Source organism: Erinaceus europaeus, chromosome X (assembly GCF_950295315.1).
Source record: "Erinaceus europaeus chromosome X, mEriEur2.1, whole genome shotgun sequence".
NCBI lineage: Eukaryota > Metazoa > Chordata > Mammalia > Eulipotyphla > Erinaceidae > Erinaceus > Erinaceus europaeus.
In genome coordinates this window covers 119,101,821-119,116,365 of record NC_080185.1, presented here as the reverse complement: position 1 = coordinate 119,116,365, position 14,545 = coordinate 119,101,821, and the positions used below count along the sequence as shown (strand labels likewise).

Below are 14,545 nucleotides of genomic sequence, written 5' to 3'. Positions count from 1 at the left end.
TTATTTTTCATGTTTTTTTTTTCCTGTAAACATCACTTACTTTCTACGGTGTATACAATAGGAATTACATGTATTATCTTGTGTTCTCTCATTTTGCCTTACAGAACTTGACTCATCTTTAAGAGCAAGGTCATACTTTATTATCAAGTTTTCTCTGTGGGGCTAGTTTACTGTTAGCACATAAAAGTAGACAATAAATATTTATTGTCTAAACAATTGAAGGAAATATCAAAATACATGAATTGTAGGGGTTTCTTTTACAGTTTATTGGGGGTGTGGAGTTAATGGTTTATAATACAGTTGTTGACATATAGGTACAAACTCTGATCTCCCCACAGTAGGTTTCTGCAAGACACTCTCTCACCGAACCTAGGTCATCTTCCATCATCGTGCCTCAGGACCTCAGAGCCTTTTCATCCCAACTCTTTTTTTTTCTCTATGGGGGGGGGGTTTGTACATTCTTTTTAAAAATATTTATTTATTCCCTTTTGTTGCCTTACTGTTGCCATTATTGTTGTTACTGATGTCGTCGTTGTTGGATAGGACAGAGAGAAATGGAGAGAGGAGGGGAAGACAGAGAGGGGAGAGAAAGACAGACACCTGCAGACCTGCTTCACCGCCTGTGAAGCGACTCCCCTGCAGGTGGGGAGCTGGGGGCTCAATCTGGGATCCTTACGCTGGTCCTTGCGCTTTGCGCCACGTGCACTTAACCCACTGTGGTACCACCTGACTCCCATATTGTACATTCTTAAGTAGAGTGAATCTAAGGTTCCCCGGAATTGTTTTTTCTATTCTAGCTTGCTAATTCTAAGAGTAGCAAAAATGCACTAGCCCATTCACAAAATTCTCTGGCATCATCTTTAACCTTAGTTAGAAATCATCACAGGCAAAAGCAGTGATATAATAAAAAGCAATCTATTATCATAAGTCGCCAAGAAGACAATCAGTCAAAATCGCAGCTCTCTGACACCTTGCCACGCCTATACACTCCCTCTAGGTGTGACATAGCTAATTTACATGTTTCCTATATAAAGAGGAATCAAGGGCATCTGATAATTGATGTAGGAATACTAGGAATAGCTTTGAAATGGTCACATCAAATTTGCCCATACATCCAGGATGCAGCTTAGACGTGGGTATCTGAATATTAATTTATTACAGTGTTAGTCAATTCTGAAAATACTTATCTCCACACTCCAAGAGCCACAGGTATTTCAACAGTCAAACTTACGTCTGTTTCTGTAGTGTACTGGTTATCATGTTCACCTCAACAGTTAAACTTGTATAAAAAATTAAACTGAACAGGTATAATGATGCCCTGGAAGTCTTATTAGTTATACACAGATTTATTTAAATTTTCATAGAATAAGAAAGATTTCTTTGCTCTGACAAGAAGTTATTCGCCTGCACTTAAATAAAGTTTTTAATTATTTTTGTACCATTCCCATCACCAAAGGTCTGTGTCCCCCCCCACATCCTCACTCCCATAAACACAGTTCTCCCAGTCTTAGATATAGACTAACAATTTTTTCACATTTGTAAGCTCAATTCTCCCTATTCTGCATACGAGTGAAGCTATTCTGTAGCTGTCCATCACCTGCTCACTTGCTTCACTAAGCATCATCTCCAATTCCACCCACTGTATTCCAATATCATCTTTTTTTAACTTATAATTGAATAATACTCTGTTGAGTACATGTCCTATAGTTTTTGTTTGTTTGTTTTTATCCAGTCATCTGTTGAAGGGCATTTTGGTTGCTCCGAGTTTTTGCTACTGGAATAAAGCTGCTAGGAACATATATCCCTTCAGATCAGTGTGATTATCTCTTTTGGGTATATGCCTAGGAGTGGAATTGCTGGATCACAAGGTATTTCCATTTGTATTTGTGTAAGGATTCTCCACACTGTTCTCCATAATGGCTGCACCAATGGCACTCCCATTAGCAGTGCAGTAGAGTTCCTCTCTCTCCACATCCTCTCCAACACTTCTCTTTTCTTGTTTTACTGATGGAGCCCATTCCCACAGGTGTGAGGTGGAATTTCAATGTGGTTCTAATTTGCATTTCTCTGATGATGAGTGACTTGGAGCATTTCCACCTACGTCTGTGGGCCATGTGTATCTCTGCCCACTCTTTATTAGGTTGTTCTTTTTGTTGAGCTACATCAGTTCTTTATAGATGTTTCTCGACCTTTTCTTATTGAGATGACAAAAAAGAGTGGGAGCCCTAAAGCCCATCCCAAGGGTAGAGGGGACAGTGCTATGTCAAGTAAAAAAAAAAAATAGTACAAAGGTTACACTGCTGCCCAATGCCATTGTGTTGGCTACACACCTTTAAAAATCATCCTGCTTCAATTCCTTACCGTTTGCCCTACCTAATAACTCATTTCCAAGCCGACTAAGAGAAGACATCAAAATGGGCTGTGGACCAGAAACAGGACAGCTCCGAAACTGATCTAGACACAACACAAGCTTAAAGACTCCACCACTGATAAGACAAATAGACACTCTTTATTCTCTGTATCAGCTAATTTCCTATAATATACAATCACCTCTCATTAATATTTATTATGGCAGTCTTAGCCTTAGTATTTGTTATGAAGTATAAAAGACAAACTCGATCAAAATTCAGGGCCCAGAGGGTTGTGTCATGAGCCAATCTGGGTCAGATGCATCAATAAAACTTTTCCCGCACTCCGGGTGGCGCAATTTTTGTTCCCTGATCCACATTTACATTATTACTATTTCATCAGAACACTGCTCAGTTCTGGCTTGTGGTGGTGGTAAAAATTGAACCTGGAGGTCAGAGCCTCAGGCATGAAAGTTATTCGCATAACCATTATGCTGTCTTCCGAATCCCATTCTATTTTTTTAAGTACTGAATTCTTGTAGCTATTCCAGTTCTTTCAGTATTTTAAAAAAAAAAACCACTAAAATCTAATTTCCTTAGTTTGAAACATAGTAAGACCGTTACCGTGAACTGAGCAAAGGAAGATGTATTTGGTTAAGTTACTTCCGTAACTCTGAAATTATTAAAGAGTAAGAAGATAACAGTCGACAAAAAAGTTTGCTGAAAGAATTATTCTTATTCTAACACAAAGGCTTTCTAAATAACCAAACTATAACTGTGACAGTACTAAGAAAGATATTGATAGATGCATAAGAATTTCCATATTTTCATAATGAGATAACTAAGCTAGAGAAGCTAAAAGGGAATTAAATTGTTTCCTTTGAAACACTTCACTATAAAAAAAAAGTGAGTATTTGCTCTCTACCATCATATAAACATTTTCTAAAAGACCTCTTTGAAATTATCAAGCTAGCACTGAAATCATTTAAAAATAAAGGCGTCGAAATGAACAATTTGAAATTATCTTCTGCCTTCACTATTACATCAACTAATCACTAAGAATGGAAGGCCAGGTCTTTTGATCCAAACTAATAGCCATAGCATCAGCTGCAACTGGAACATACGTATTAAAATACACATCAATGATGCCCTTGCTAAGTCTTAAGTTTTTAAATGTATTTAAAACAAAATAGCACTTCCCTTTAAATTGCACTGACATTTTTAACTGTATGTAACTTATTTTCAATTTTTTTAAATTTCATATGCTCACAATTTACATTAGAATGGTCTGCTTTTTGGTTATTTCAATATTTACTTGATCGTTTCAATTATTCAATATATATTTAAATGTATTTAGTTTTACTTCATAAATTTGAATGTTCTTAAAAACAAAAAAGGTTAGTATTAATAGAAGTATTGTAAAATCAAACTGGTATTGTCATTTTGACAAGGCATGGGTCCTACCCAATGAACTATTCAGTCCTGATTTTTAATATATACTGAGTTTTAAATAAGCTGGTCCAAATATAAGTATACTCACACAAGTACTTTCAGTGTGCTTTTGAAGAAGTGGAACACTACCGAAAATTTTAATAATAATTAAAGAAAAACCAATATCCATCACTATACAAACCTTAAAGAGCTATATATATTCTTTGAAGGCTCCTAGGAGGCTTCTCGTATTCTTAGTAATTCCCAAGCTGTATGTTACAAATGCTAAGGTACTAGAAAGATCTAAGGTACAACTGACCTTTCTTCCTGAAGACGGACCTCTTTTCCTTTGTGTGGTAATTTTAACAGTACTTCCCTTCTTAGAGGCTGAAGTCAACACAGATGCCTTACTTCGACCTGATTTCCTGGTCTGCTGTGCTGTGACTGCTACAGCAGTTTTCTGTGCTGTCTGCATTGAACGCCGGTTTGCTTTGGAAGAGCAAGTCTGTGCTTTGACTGTGTTCTTTATTATGGGAGCTGAGGGGACAAACACAACACAAAAAACAAAACTAAAGTAAATGAAATGATTGAGGCACTGTTTTCTGATGACACAAAGAGGTTTAAATCAATCTTTTAAAAAACATTCCCAAAGATTATTTAACGAAACCCAATTCAAGGTACCATTTAAAATGAAGTTTTAGGGGCAGGGGCACGGCTCACCTGTTAGTATTCACATGTTACCATGCATAAGGACTCGGGTTCAAGCCCCCAGACTTCTACTGTAGAGAGGAAGCTTCACAAGTGGTGAAACAGTGCTGAGGTCTCTCTCTCTCTCTCTCTCTCTCTCTCTCTCTCTCTCTCTCTTTCTCTGCCTTTTCCCCCACCCCCATGCCTCAGTTTCTGTTTATCACCCTCTAACCAAAAATTTAAAAAGCCACTGCAAATGGTGGAGTCATGGAGGCACTGAACCCTAGTAATAACTTGGGTGGCAAGATACAATAAGTTTCATAAATAAACAAATAAAAGTAAAAGTTATTTTATAAGAGGTGATTCTCAGATGTGGAATTTTATACTTAGGTACCCAATGGTAGTGTCTAGCTTATCAGTGATATAAACAAACAATTGCCTTTTAAATATCTGTATTCTTTTTCAGTAAGGTTTTCATAAACTAACTGCATATTTGTACCTTTGTGACTGAATAAATCCCAAATGGTAGTCATGAAAAAAAGAAAATACAATAGTTTCAGAAATTTAAGATTTCAGGTTAGTGGGATTCCAGAAAAAAAGTCTTTTGTAGAAGAACCAATAACCTCATACACAGTGGAAATGATTGTCTGCTTGTCATGTTTTTAGTCCTTAGCACAGATGAGTCTTTCCTTCATAAAATGCTATGCAATTATATCATAAGGAGAAATTATTTTGCTTATGAATTTAGAAAAACGCAGCTACTGGTAACTCCTGCTTCATAATTCAGAAGCCAGGAAAAGTCTCTGCATTTGAGTTTTAAATAGCTAAGCCATGTTATGATTCTACATGCGCATCTGATTATTAAGCTTCATAAATGATACAGACTATATATTAGTAAGACCCAAGTGATTTCGGTCAGCTAGCTACTTGTTAGCCCAATTATTATCTCAACTGAAAGCTACTCACTGGGCTATTTTCATCTGTGTTCACTGTTGAGTAAAACAAAGTATTTTTAGTAGTAACTCCTTAATAATTCACTATTAAATTCAAATATTACAAGTATTTAATTCATTCTTGCAAAAAAGTAATATATATTTAATAAGTAATTATAGTAAGTGTTGATGCTAACTAAAGAAGAGATGTATAAGTAAAACCTTTCTTTTTTTTGCTTCCCAGATTATTGCTGGGGCTCCGAATCCACTGCTCCTGGAGGCTATTTTTTTTCCTTTTGGTGTCCTTGTTTTATCGTTGTTATGGTTATTATTGTTGTTATTACTGATGCCATTGTTGTTGGACAGGACAGAGAGAAATGGAGAGAGGAGGGGAAGACAGAGAGGGGGAGAGAAAGATAGACATCTGCAGACCTGCTTCACAACTTGTAAAGCGAACCCGCTGCAGGTGGGGAGCCGGAGGCTCGAACCGGGATCCTTACGCCAGTCCTTGCACTTGGCGCCATGTGCACTTAACCCGCTGTGCTACTGCCCCACCTCCAAGTAAAACATTTCTAAGTCTGTGCACAAAGACAGCTACTTTTGAGGGCTTCATTTTACAACTGAAACCATTTAATCTCTTTGCTCCTACCATACTCAAATATTACATAGAAATCTGAGAATATAGAGAATAGCAAATCCCGCCATTACTTTTACCTAACTTCTATCACTTGCCAAACCAAGAGGAGGGATCCATATTTCTCAGCTGCCAGGGCAAACAGGATCACTTAACTGCCACCATCACTTTATTTCCTTACAGAAACTCACACTTATGCTGTCCTCTTTTTACCTGTTTTAAACTATTTAGATCATTTTATTGGGGAAATAAGTTGGCACGTGGGTAGTTCCCTATCACTGCTTGACAGGTGTTTGCATACCACTCTCACCACCAACTTAAGTCTCTCTCCACTACTGTGAATCTGGATCCCCAATGCCTTCTCTATTCCTAACTCCCCTTCCCCATAGGTGTTTCTTTTTTTTTTTTTTTCTTCTTTTCTCTGATATACTACAACCAGGCCAAAGTTTACCCTGTGCTTACCCTAGCATTCCTTGTTTCTTAGGACCTAGCTGTCAGTGAAATCATTCTGTATTGGTCCTTCTGCTTCTGACTTATCTCACTTGACATGATTCCTGCAGGTTCCAACCAAGATTAGGTGAAGGAGACAGTTTCATCATTTTTATAGTTGAGTATTGTGAAGATACACAACTTTATCAGCCACTCATCTGTCACTAGCCATCTGGGTTGTTTCCAAATTTGAGCTATTACAAATTATGCTGCTATGAACATAGGTTTACACAGATCTCTTTGGATCGATGCGGTGCGTGCATGTGCGTGTGCGCATGTGCTTATGTGTGTTTTGGGCAGAGTTCTAGGAAAGGACTCGCCAGATCAGAGGGAAGACCACTGCTAGTATTCTGAGGAATCCCTAGACTCCTTTCCACAGGAGTTGGACCAATATACCTTGCCAAAAGTAGTGGGAGAAGGGGTCCTTGTTCCCCATATCCTCACTATACCTGCTTACCGATTTCTGCCCTTCGTAATGTATGTCATTCTTACATAGTGGTACCTCACTGCTGTCTTTAATTTCATTTCTCTGGTAATCGTTTTTCATATGTCTGTTAGTCACCTAGTTAAGTCTAGGTAGAGCAGGCCTACAGTCACCATCACAATAAGTGCCAGGAGACAGAAAACCTTCACTCGTTGATCAGGTACAAAATAGGGCTGTTCACTCTCACTATTACTACTAAATATAGTTTTAGATGGCCTAGTCATCGCAATTAGGCAAAAGACATCTTCACTAGAGCCCCTACTTCCCCCAGTCCTGGAACCCTTGGATAGGGCCCACTTTCACGTATGCATCTCCCAATCCAAACCAAATAATATTGCATCCGCCGATCACAACCTAACCAAAGCAACGATTGCCACCTCAACATGCTTCACCTCAGGCTGTATCCAGAGACTTCACGTGTGGAATGACAACCCTTCAGCTTCATTACTCGGGTGACACCTTTCCTTTTATAGTACACTCTAATTTCATCTCAGGTAGTTCACTTTCTAACAAAGTCCCATAACCTAGATATACACCAGTTTCTGTGAGAGAGAGCTTATGTGCACACGTATCCATAAACTACTGCAAAATATATACCTGAAAGCAGAAGTACACTAGAGTTTGCAGTGAGTACCTCCCTAACACTTCCTCTCCACTATTCCAAGCTTGGGATCCATGATTGCTCAACAAATTGTTTGGCTTCGTATGTTGACTCTCTTTTCAATCACCAGGTTCCAGATGCCACCAGGATGCTGGCCAGGCTTCCCTGGATTGAAGACCCCACCAATGTGTCCTGGAGCTCAGCTTCCCCAGAGACACACCCTACTAGGGAAAGAGAGAGGCAGACTGGGAGTATGGACCGACCAGTCAACGCCCATGTTCAGCGGGGAAGCAATTACAGAAGCCAGACCTTCTACCTTCTGCAACCCTCAACGACCCTGGGTCCATGCTCCCAGAGGGCTAGAGAATGGGAAAGCTATCATGGGAGGGGGTGGGTTATGGGGGTTGGGTGGTGGGAATTGTGTGGAGTTGTACCCCTCCTACCTTATGTTTTTGTTCATTAGTCCTTTCTTAAATAAAAATTTTTAAAAAAAAGAAAAGAAAAGAAAAAATGGCCACCAGGAGCAGTGGATTCGTAGTGCCGGGGTAGTGCCAGCACTGAGGCCCAATGACTGGAGGCAATAAAGAAACAAATAATAAATTAAAACAAACTTAAAAAGCTTCTTTTTGAAACTCTTCATCAACTAACCTCTTCACTGGAAACTTCAGCTCCTGCCTAAAATGGCCATATACTTAGCAATTTCTGAAACTCTGCTACCTCTCAGATAACAATCTGCGTTCCTTTTTCTACTTCTGATCTCTTTCTGAGTTTTGCTTCAAACCAACTGGTGTGCTTTTCATTCCCATTATGCAATCTAGCCACAAGCCCTCTCCATTTTCATCCAGTCCATTAGCTTTCTTCGGACTTGACTTGATTATTCCCCATCTATCTAAACTCGTATTTCCACCCTTGGAAACTCCCATCTACTGATAGTCCTTATTTTATCAGCACCACTCCATCTTTGATTGTGTCCAGCATATCAACTCCTACTTTTTTTTTTTTGCCTCCAGGGTTATTACTGGGGCTCAGTGCCTGCACCATGAATCCACTGCTCCTAGACACTATTTTTTCCCCTTTTGTTGCCCTTCTTGTTTATCGTTGTTGTTGTTGTTGTTGTTGGAGGAGGAGGAGGAGGATAGGACAGAGAGAAATGGAGAGAAGAGGAGAAGACCAAGACAGACACCTACAGACCTGCCTGTGAAGGGACCTCCCCGCCCTGCAGATGGGGAGACCGGGGCTTAACTGCTACACTACTGCCGACCCCTATAAACTTCTACTTCTAAGTCAAACATATTACTTGTCTGGTTCTGAGCTACATAAAAAGGTCAACAGTGTTACGGGGATGGGGGGGGGAGTAGATAGCATAGTGGTTATGCATAGAGACTCTCATACCTGAGGCTCCAAAGTTCCAGGTTCAACCCGTCCCCCCACCATACTCCAGAGCTAAACAGTGATCTGGTAAAATTAATTAATTAATTAAAAATAAAAATAAAAAATGAATATTTGATCTAAGAATTTTATCTTCTGCAATCTGGTATTTGAAATGAATATATCCAGGGAAACAAATAGTTGATCTATGGTATCAAATATTTCCCCTAAATATATTACTGTTACAGTAAATAACTCCGTGGTGGTATATATATTCTTTTGTCATTTTCAGGGCTTCACGAATCCAAGCCCACTTCTTGAGGTGTGTGGGGGAACCACAGCACCAAAGCTTCTCCCACTGCGGTGGGAGTCAGGCTCAGCCTGGGTTGTTGCACACTTGCCAAAGTAGACGCACTATGCAGGTGAGTTTCTTCGCAGCCCAGAAAGCAAGTTTTTCAAAGACAAGGACTTTTTTTTTTCAATGTGTTAGGCGGTGACTTTTTTTTTTAGTAGTAACTTAATAATGATTAACAAGATTATAAGGTAGCAGGGATACAATTCCATACAGTTCCTACCACCAGGACTCATTTATTTTAGTACCATATCTCTGATACCCAAGACAAAAAACATTCAGACTAATAAAATAAATAGAAAAAGTTATTGCCCAATGCACTGAACATCAAAATTAAACTGTGTCTTATACATACATGAATTTATTATCTTTTCTCCAGTAAAAAAAAAATCAGGTAGTATAAGACACCATGCTAAAACTCTTTGGGGCATTAAGCAAACTACTTCAAATACGAAGTGACCCATTTAAATGATACGGTTAAAACTCACTCTTTGTTCACAGTTGTCATGAAGTGAGTAAGCAATTATTTTTTTAAGCATGTGAAATATATAGGATATTCTAATCATCTCTAATACAAATTTATGTGGAGGGGCTGGATAATGGCACACCCAGTAGAGCGCACACATTACAGTGTGCAAGGACCCAGGTTCAAGCTCCCTGGTCTCCACCTCCAGGGAGAAGCTTTACAAGCAGCAAAGCAGGGCTGCATGTGTCTCTGTCTCTCTCCCTCTTTATCTCTTCCTTTCTTCTCAACTGTTCTTATCTCTACAAAAAAATTAAAATATTTTTTTAAAATCACATGGATGCCTAACATAAACCTTATCTGTTTTCTTATCTTCAACTAGAACAGGCAAGGTTCAGGTAAGGAAAAAATATCCAGAAGCTGGATAGTTCACCCAGTAGAGTGAAACACACACACACACACACACACAGCCCTCTGAAATAAAAAAAAAACTGAAAAAGCTAGCCTTGTAGTGGAATTCAAAGCTTCAGCAGACATACACGCGCGCGCGCACGCGCGCGCACACACACACACACACACCACAAAATGGAGGCATGCAAATCTGACAGGTGAGACTGAAGACCTATCATGAATGCCAATATTAACCAGCTCCCCACCGCATACTAGGCACTTCAATAGCCATTACTGTGCAGAGCCCTCCCAAATGTCCCTCCCAAATGTCCTGTGAGGTAAGTGCTACTTCCCCGGTTCACACATGAGGAAACAGACTTGTGAAGTTAGGGACCCATCCAAGACCACCCATTTGGCTAAGAGAGTTTTGTCTCCTACGTGCATGCATTTTCTAATATACTGCCTTGCTTTCCACCCTCTAGCAACAGCAGCAAGAGGCTGTGAAAATTACCACAGAAATGAAAACACACTTAGAAAGGAGCGGCAGCCCCTTATTTCCAGTTACTGTTACACATGTGCTGGTGTAGTTTCCATACAGCTGACCTGACAGGACATGGAATCTTGTCTTTGATCTGAACAAATTCACTAGGCTGAGCAACCAGTATGGTTGCATACTGCTTTCTTGATTTTCCTTCCACCATTTGCTTGGAAAGAGAGCTCTTTTTCCCAGTATAGGCAATTTAGGAAAATACAGAAGAAATACATATGGTCAGTCTTACAGTTCACACTTTATATATGTGTACAGACAAACTTCCCATCTCCTTAATGACCTCCTCCACAAATGGTTGAGTGCTACTAATATATGTGCAACCACCATATGACAAGGAATGACAGACATGACTGTAAAAACAGAGCCCCTAGGGGGCCAGGTGGTAGCACAGTGGGTTAATCGCACAGAGTACAAAGTACATGGATCCCAGTTCGAGCCCCTGGTTCCCCACCGACAGGGGGGTCACTTCACAAGCAGTGAAGCAGGTCTGCAGGTGTCTGTCTTTCTCTCTCTGTCTTCCCCTGCTCTCTCCATTTCTCTCTGTCCTATCCAACAACGACGACAACAAGAACAACTACAACAACAAAGGGAAAAAGATGGCCACCGGGAACAGTGGATTCAGAGTGTAAGCGCTGGGCCCCAGCAATAACTCTGGAGACAAATAATAATAATAATAAGGCCCTGGGGGCCAGGAGGTGGCACATCTGGTTAAGTGCTCACATTACAGTGTGCAAGGGCCCAGGTTCAAGCCCCTCGTCCCCACCTGTAGGGGGAAAGCTTCATGAGTGATGAAGCTGGACTACAGGTGTCTCTGTCTCCCTCTGTGTCTCCCCCTCCTCTCTCAATTCCCCTCTGCCTCAACCCAGTAGTAAATATATAATAGAAGCCCTGAATTGGGGGCTTAGAAATAAACAAAGTCAACTTTTGAATAAATTATAAAGGCAAGATGTGTTTGGAGGAACCCGCCCCCCCCCAAAAAAAAAAAAGTAAAAATGTGACCTTAGAAGAAGCTTTTCCAGGTTTAAAGCTCTTTGCAAGTCGTATTCCATACTCTGAGCCATGCATGCACAATGACCCTATCAGCTATACTAAGGCTCTTTCATGCCAATAACTATAAAACCAGAGAGGCAGCATATGCCTCAATTTTGAAAAACCTCCAGATAGGGAATGGCTATGCCCGATCCAACCTTGAAGTTTGACAGTCACAGGATAGCTGTGATGCCCAGTGCCTCTACCAGGAGCTTTACATTCTGCCCTGTTTCCCTGGGCGACAACAAGAGCAAAAGACATCCTACCACAATTTGAGCTCCTTCCTAAGGGGTAAGGAAGCATGTAAGCTCCACTGTTACAGCACCAGTATCTGTTCTAGGGCCTCCCACATACCGAGCATCTAATCCATGTTAGTCAAATGGATGTTTAATACACAATTTTTCCTCTGATCTTATATTTCTATAGATAAAAATTGATATCATTACTGCATTAAATAGACTGTTATGGCTTAATAACATTTTATACTTTGCTTAGAAAAATGTGCTTCAAGAAGATCTTTACATGCCAAACATCAGACAAAAGGCTAATAACCAGAATATATAAAGAGCTTGCCAAACTCAACAACAAGAAAACAAATGACCCCATCCAAAAATGGGGAGAAGACATGGACAGAATATTCACCACAGAAGAGATCCAAAAGGCTGAGAAACACATGAAAAAAAAGCTCCAAGTCTTTGATTGTCAGAGAAATGCAAATAAAGACAACAATGAGATACCACTTCACTCCTGTGAGAATGTCATACATCAGAAAAGGTGACAGCAGCAAATGCTGGAGAGGGTGTGAGGTCAAAGGAACCCTCCTGCACTGCTAGTGGGAATGTCACTTGGTCTGGAGAACTCTCAGAAGGCTAGAAATGGACCTACCCTATGATCCTGCAATTCCTCTCCTGGGGATATAGCCTAAGGGACCCAACACACCCATCCAAGAAGATCTGTGTACACATATGTCCTTAGTAGCACAATTTGTAATAGTCAAAACCTGGAAGCAACCCAGGTGTCCAACAACAGATAAGTGGCTGAGCAAGTTGTGGTATATATACACAACTCAGCTATAAAAAAATGGTGATTTCACCGTTTTCAGCCAATCTTGGATGGACCTTGAAAAATTCATGTTAAGTGAAGTAAGTCAGAAACAGAAGGATGAATATGGGATGATCTCACTCTCAGACAGAAGCTGAAAAACAAGATCAGAAGAGAAAACACAAGTAGAACCTGAACTGGAACTGGCGTATTGCACTAAAGTAAAAGACCCTGGGGTGGCTGGGTGGGGAGAATACAGGTCCAAAAGCAATGACAGAGGACCTAGTGGGGCTGTACTGTTATATGGAAAACTGAGAAATGCTATGCATGTACAAACTATTGTATTTACTGTCAAATGTAAAACATTAATCCACCAATAAAATAAAGAAAAAAAAGCCGGACTTCCAGAGGTGGAGCTACAAAAAAAAAAAAAAAAGAAAAGAAAAATGTGCTTCAAATACTAATAACCCAACTCAAATATTAATTTCCAGAATATGTTACATTCAAAAAAGGCAGGAAGAATTTCAAATAAAATACCATAGTGAAGTCCCACTACATACCTACTAAGATAACTATGATTTTAAAAAAGAAAATAATGAGTGTTGGCAAAGATATGAAGAAACTATAGTGTTCATACCTTACTAGTGGCAATGTGGAGTAGTGTAGTTACTATGGAAAACAGTTTGGCAATTCCTGGAAATTTTCAATGTAAAATTAGCACAAGAGTGGTCTGGGAGGTGGTGCAGTGGATAAAGCGTTAGACTCTCAAGCATGAGGTCCTGAGTTCAATCCCCAACAGCACATGTACTGGAGTGATGTCTGGTTCTTTCTCTCTCTCCTATCCCTCTCATTAATAAATAAATAAATAAATAAATAAATAAATAAATAAATAAATAAAATTAACACAAGAACCAGCAACTCCATTCTTAAATATAAACCACCCCAGAAAATGAAAAAAGTGACTCAAACATGGACATGTATGCTCATATCTATAACAATACTAGTCCCAGTATGCAAAAGGTGGCAACAATCCAAATGTCCACCAATGGATAAATGGGTAAACATATCTGTGATGTAAAAACAGTAAGCATGAACAAGCCTTCAAAACATTATGCTAAGCAAAAGAAGTAGGAAAGAGAAATCACATGAGTCTATTTACCTGAACCATTCAGAATAGGGGAGTCACAGAAAACAGCCTGCGGACTGCTGGTTATGTCCTGGAGCAAGAGGAAATAGGGACTGACTGAGGAGCCACTGTTTAATAGGGCTGCCTTGGGGGGTAAAAAGGTTTTATAACCAGACAGGTGTGGTCCTTGCCCAACATTTTGACTGGCTTAGTGTCCCTTAATGGTGTGTTTTAAAGTAGCTAATTTAGGGGGCCGGGTGGTAGCGCAGTGAGTTAAGTGTACATGGTGCAAAGTGCAAGGACCAGCCTAAGGATCCCTGTTTGAGTCCCTGGCTCCCCACCTGCAGGGGGTCGCTTCACAAGTGGTGAAACAGGTCTGCAGGTGTCTTTCTCTCCCCCCTGTCTTCCCTTCCTCTCTCGATTTCTCTCTGTTCTATCCAACAACAATGACAGCAATAAGAACAACAACAATAACAACAACAACAACGATAAACATCATGGGCAACAAAAGAGGAAAAAATAGCCTCTAGGAGATTCGTGGCGCAGGCACCAAGCCCCAGCAATAACCCTGGAGGCAAAAAAAAAAAAGCTAATTTATATTATATGAACATTTCAGTTTT

General features: G+C 39.9%; 1 protein-coding gene across 9 annotated transcripts in view; it reads right to left on the bottom strand.

The window, feature by feature from the left end:
* The window catches only part of SCML2 (Scm polycomb group protein like 2), a 118,532-nt gene that overhangs the window by 27,942 nt on the left and 76,045 nt on the right, over window positions 1-14,545 (bottom strand). For all 9 annotated transcript variants that reach the window (XM_060182959.1, XM_060182960.1, XM_060182963.1 and 6 more), the window contains one exon: window positions 4,099-4,316. In XM_060182959.1, coding sequence (XP_060038942.1) covers window positions 4,099-4,316 — 218 coding nt within the window. The remainder of the gene's footprint in view (window positions 1-4,098; window positions 4,317-14,545) is intronic.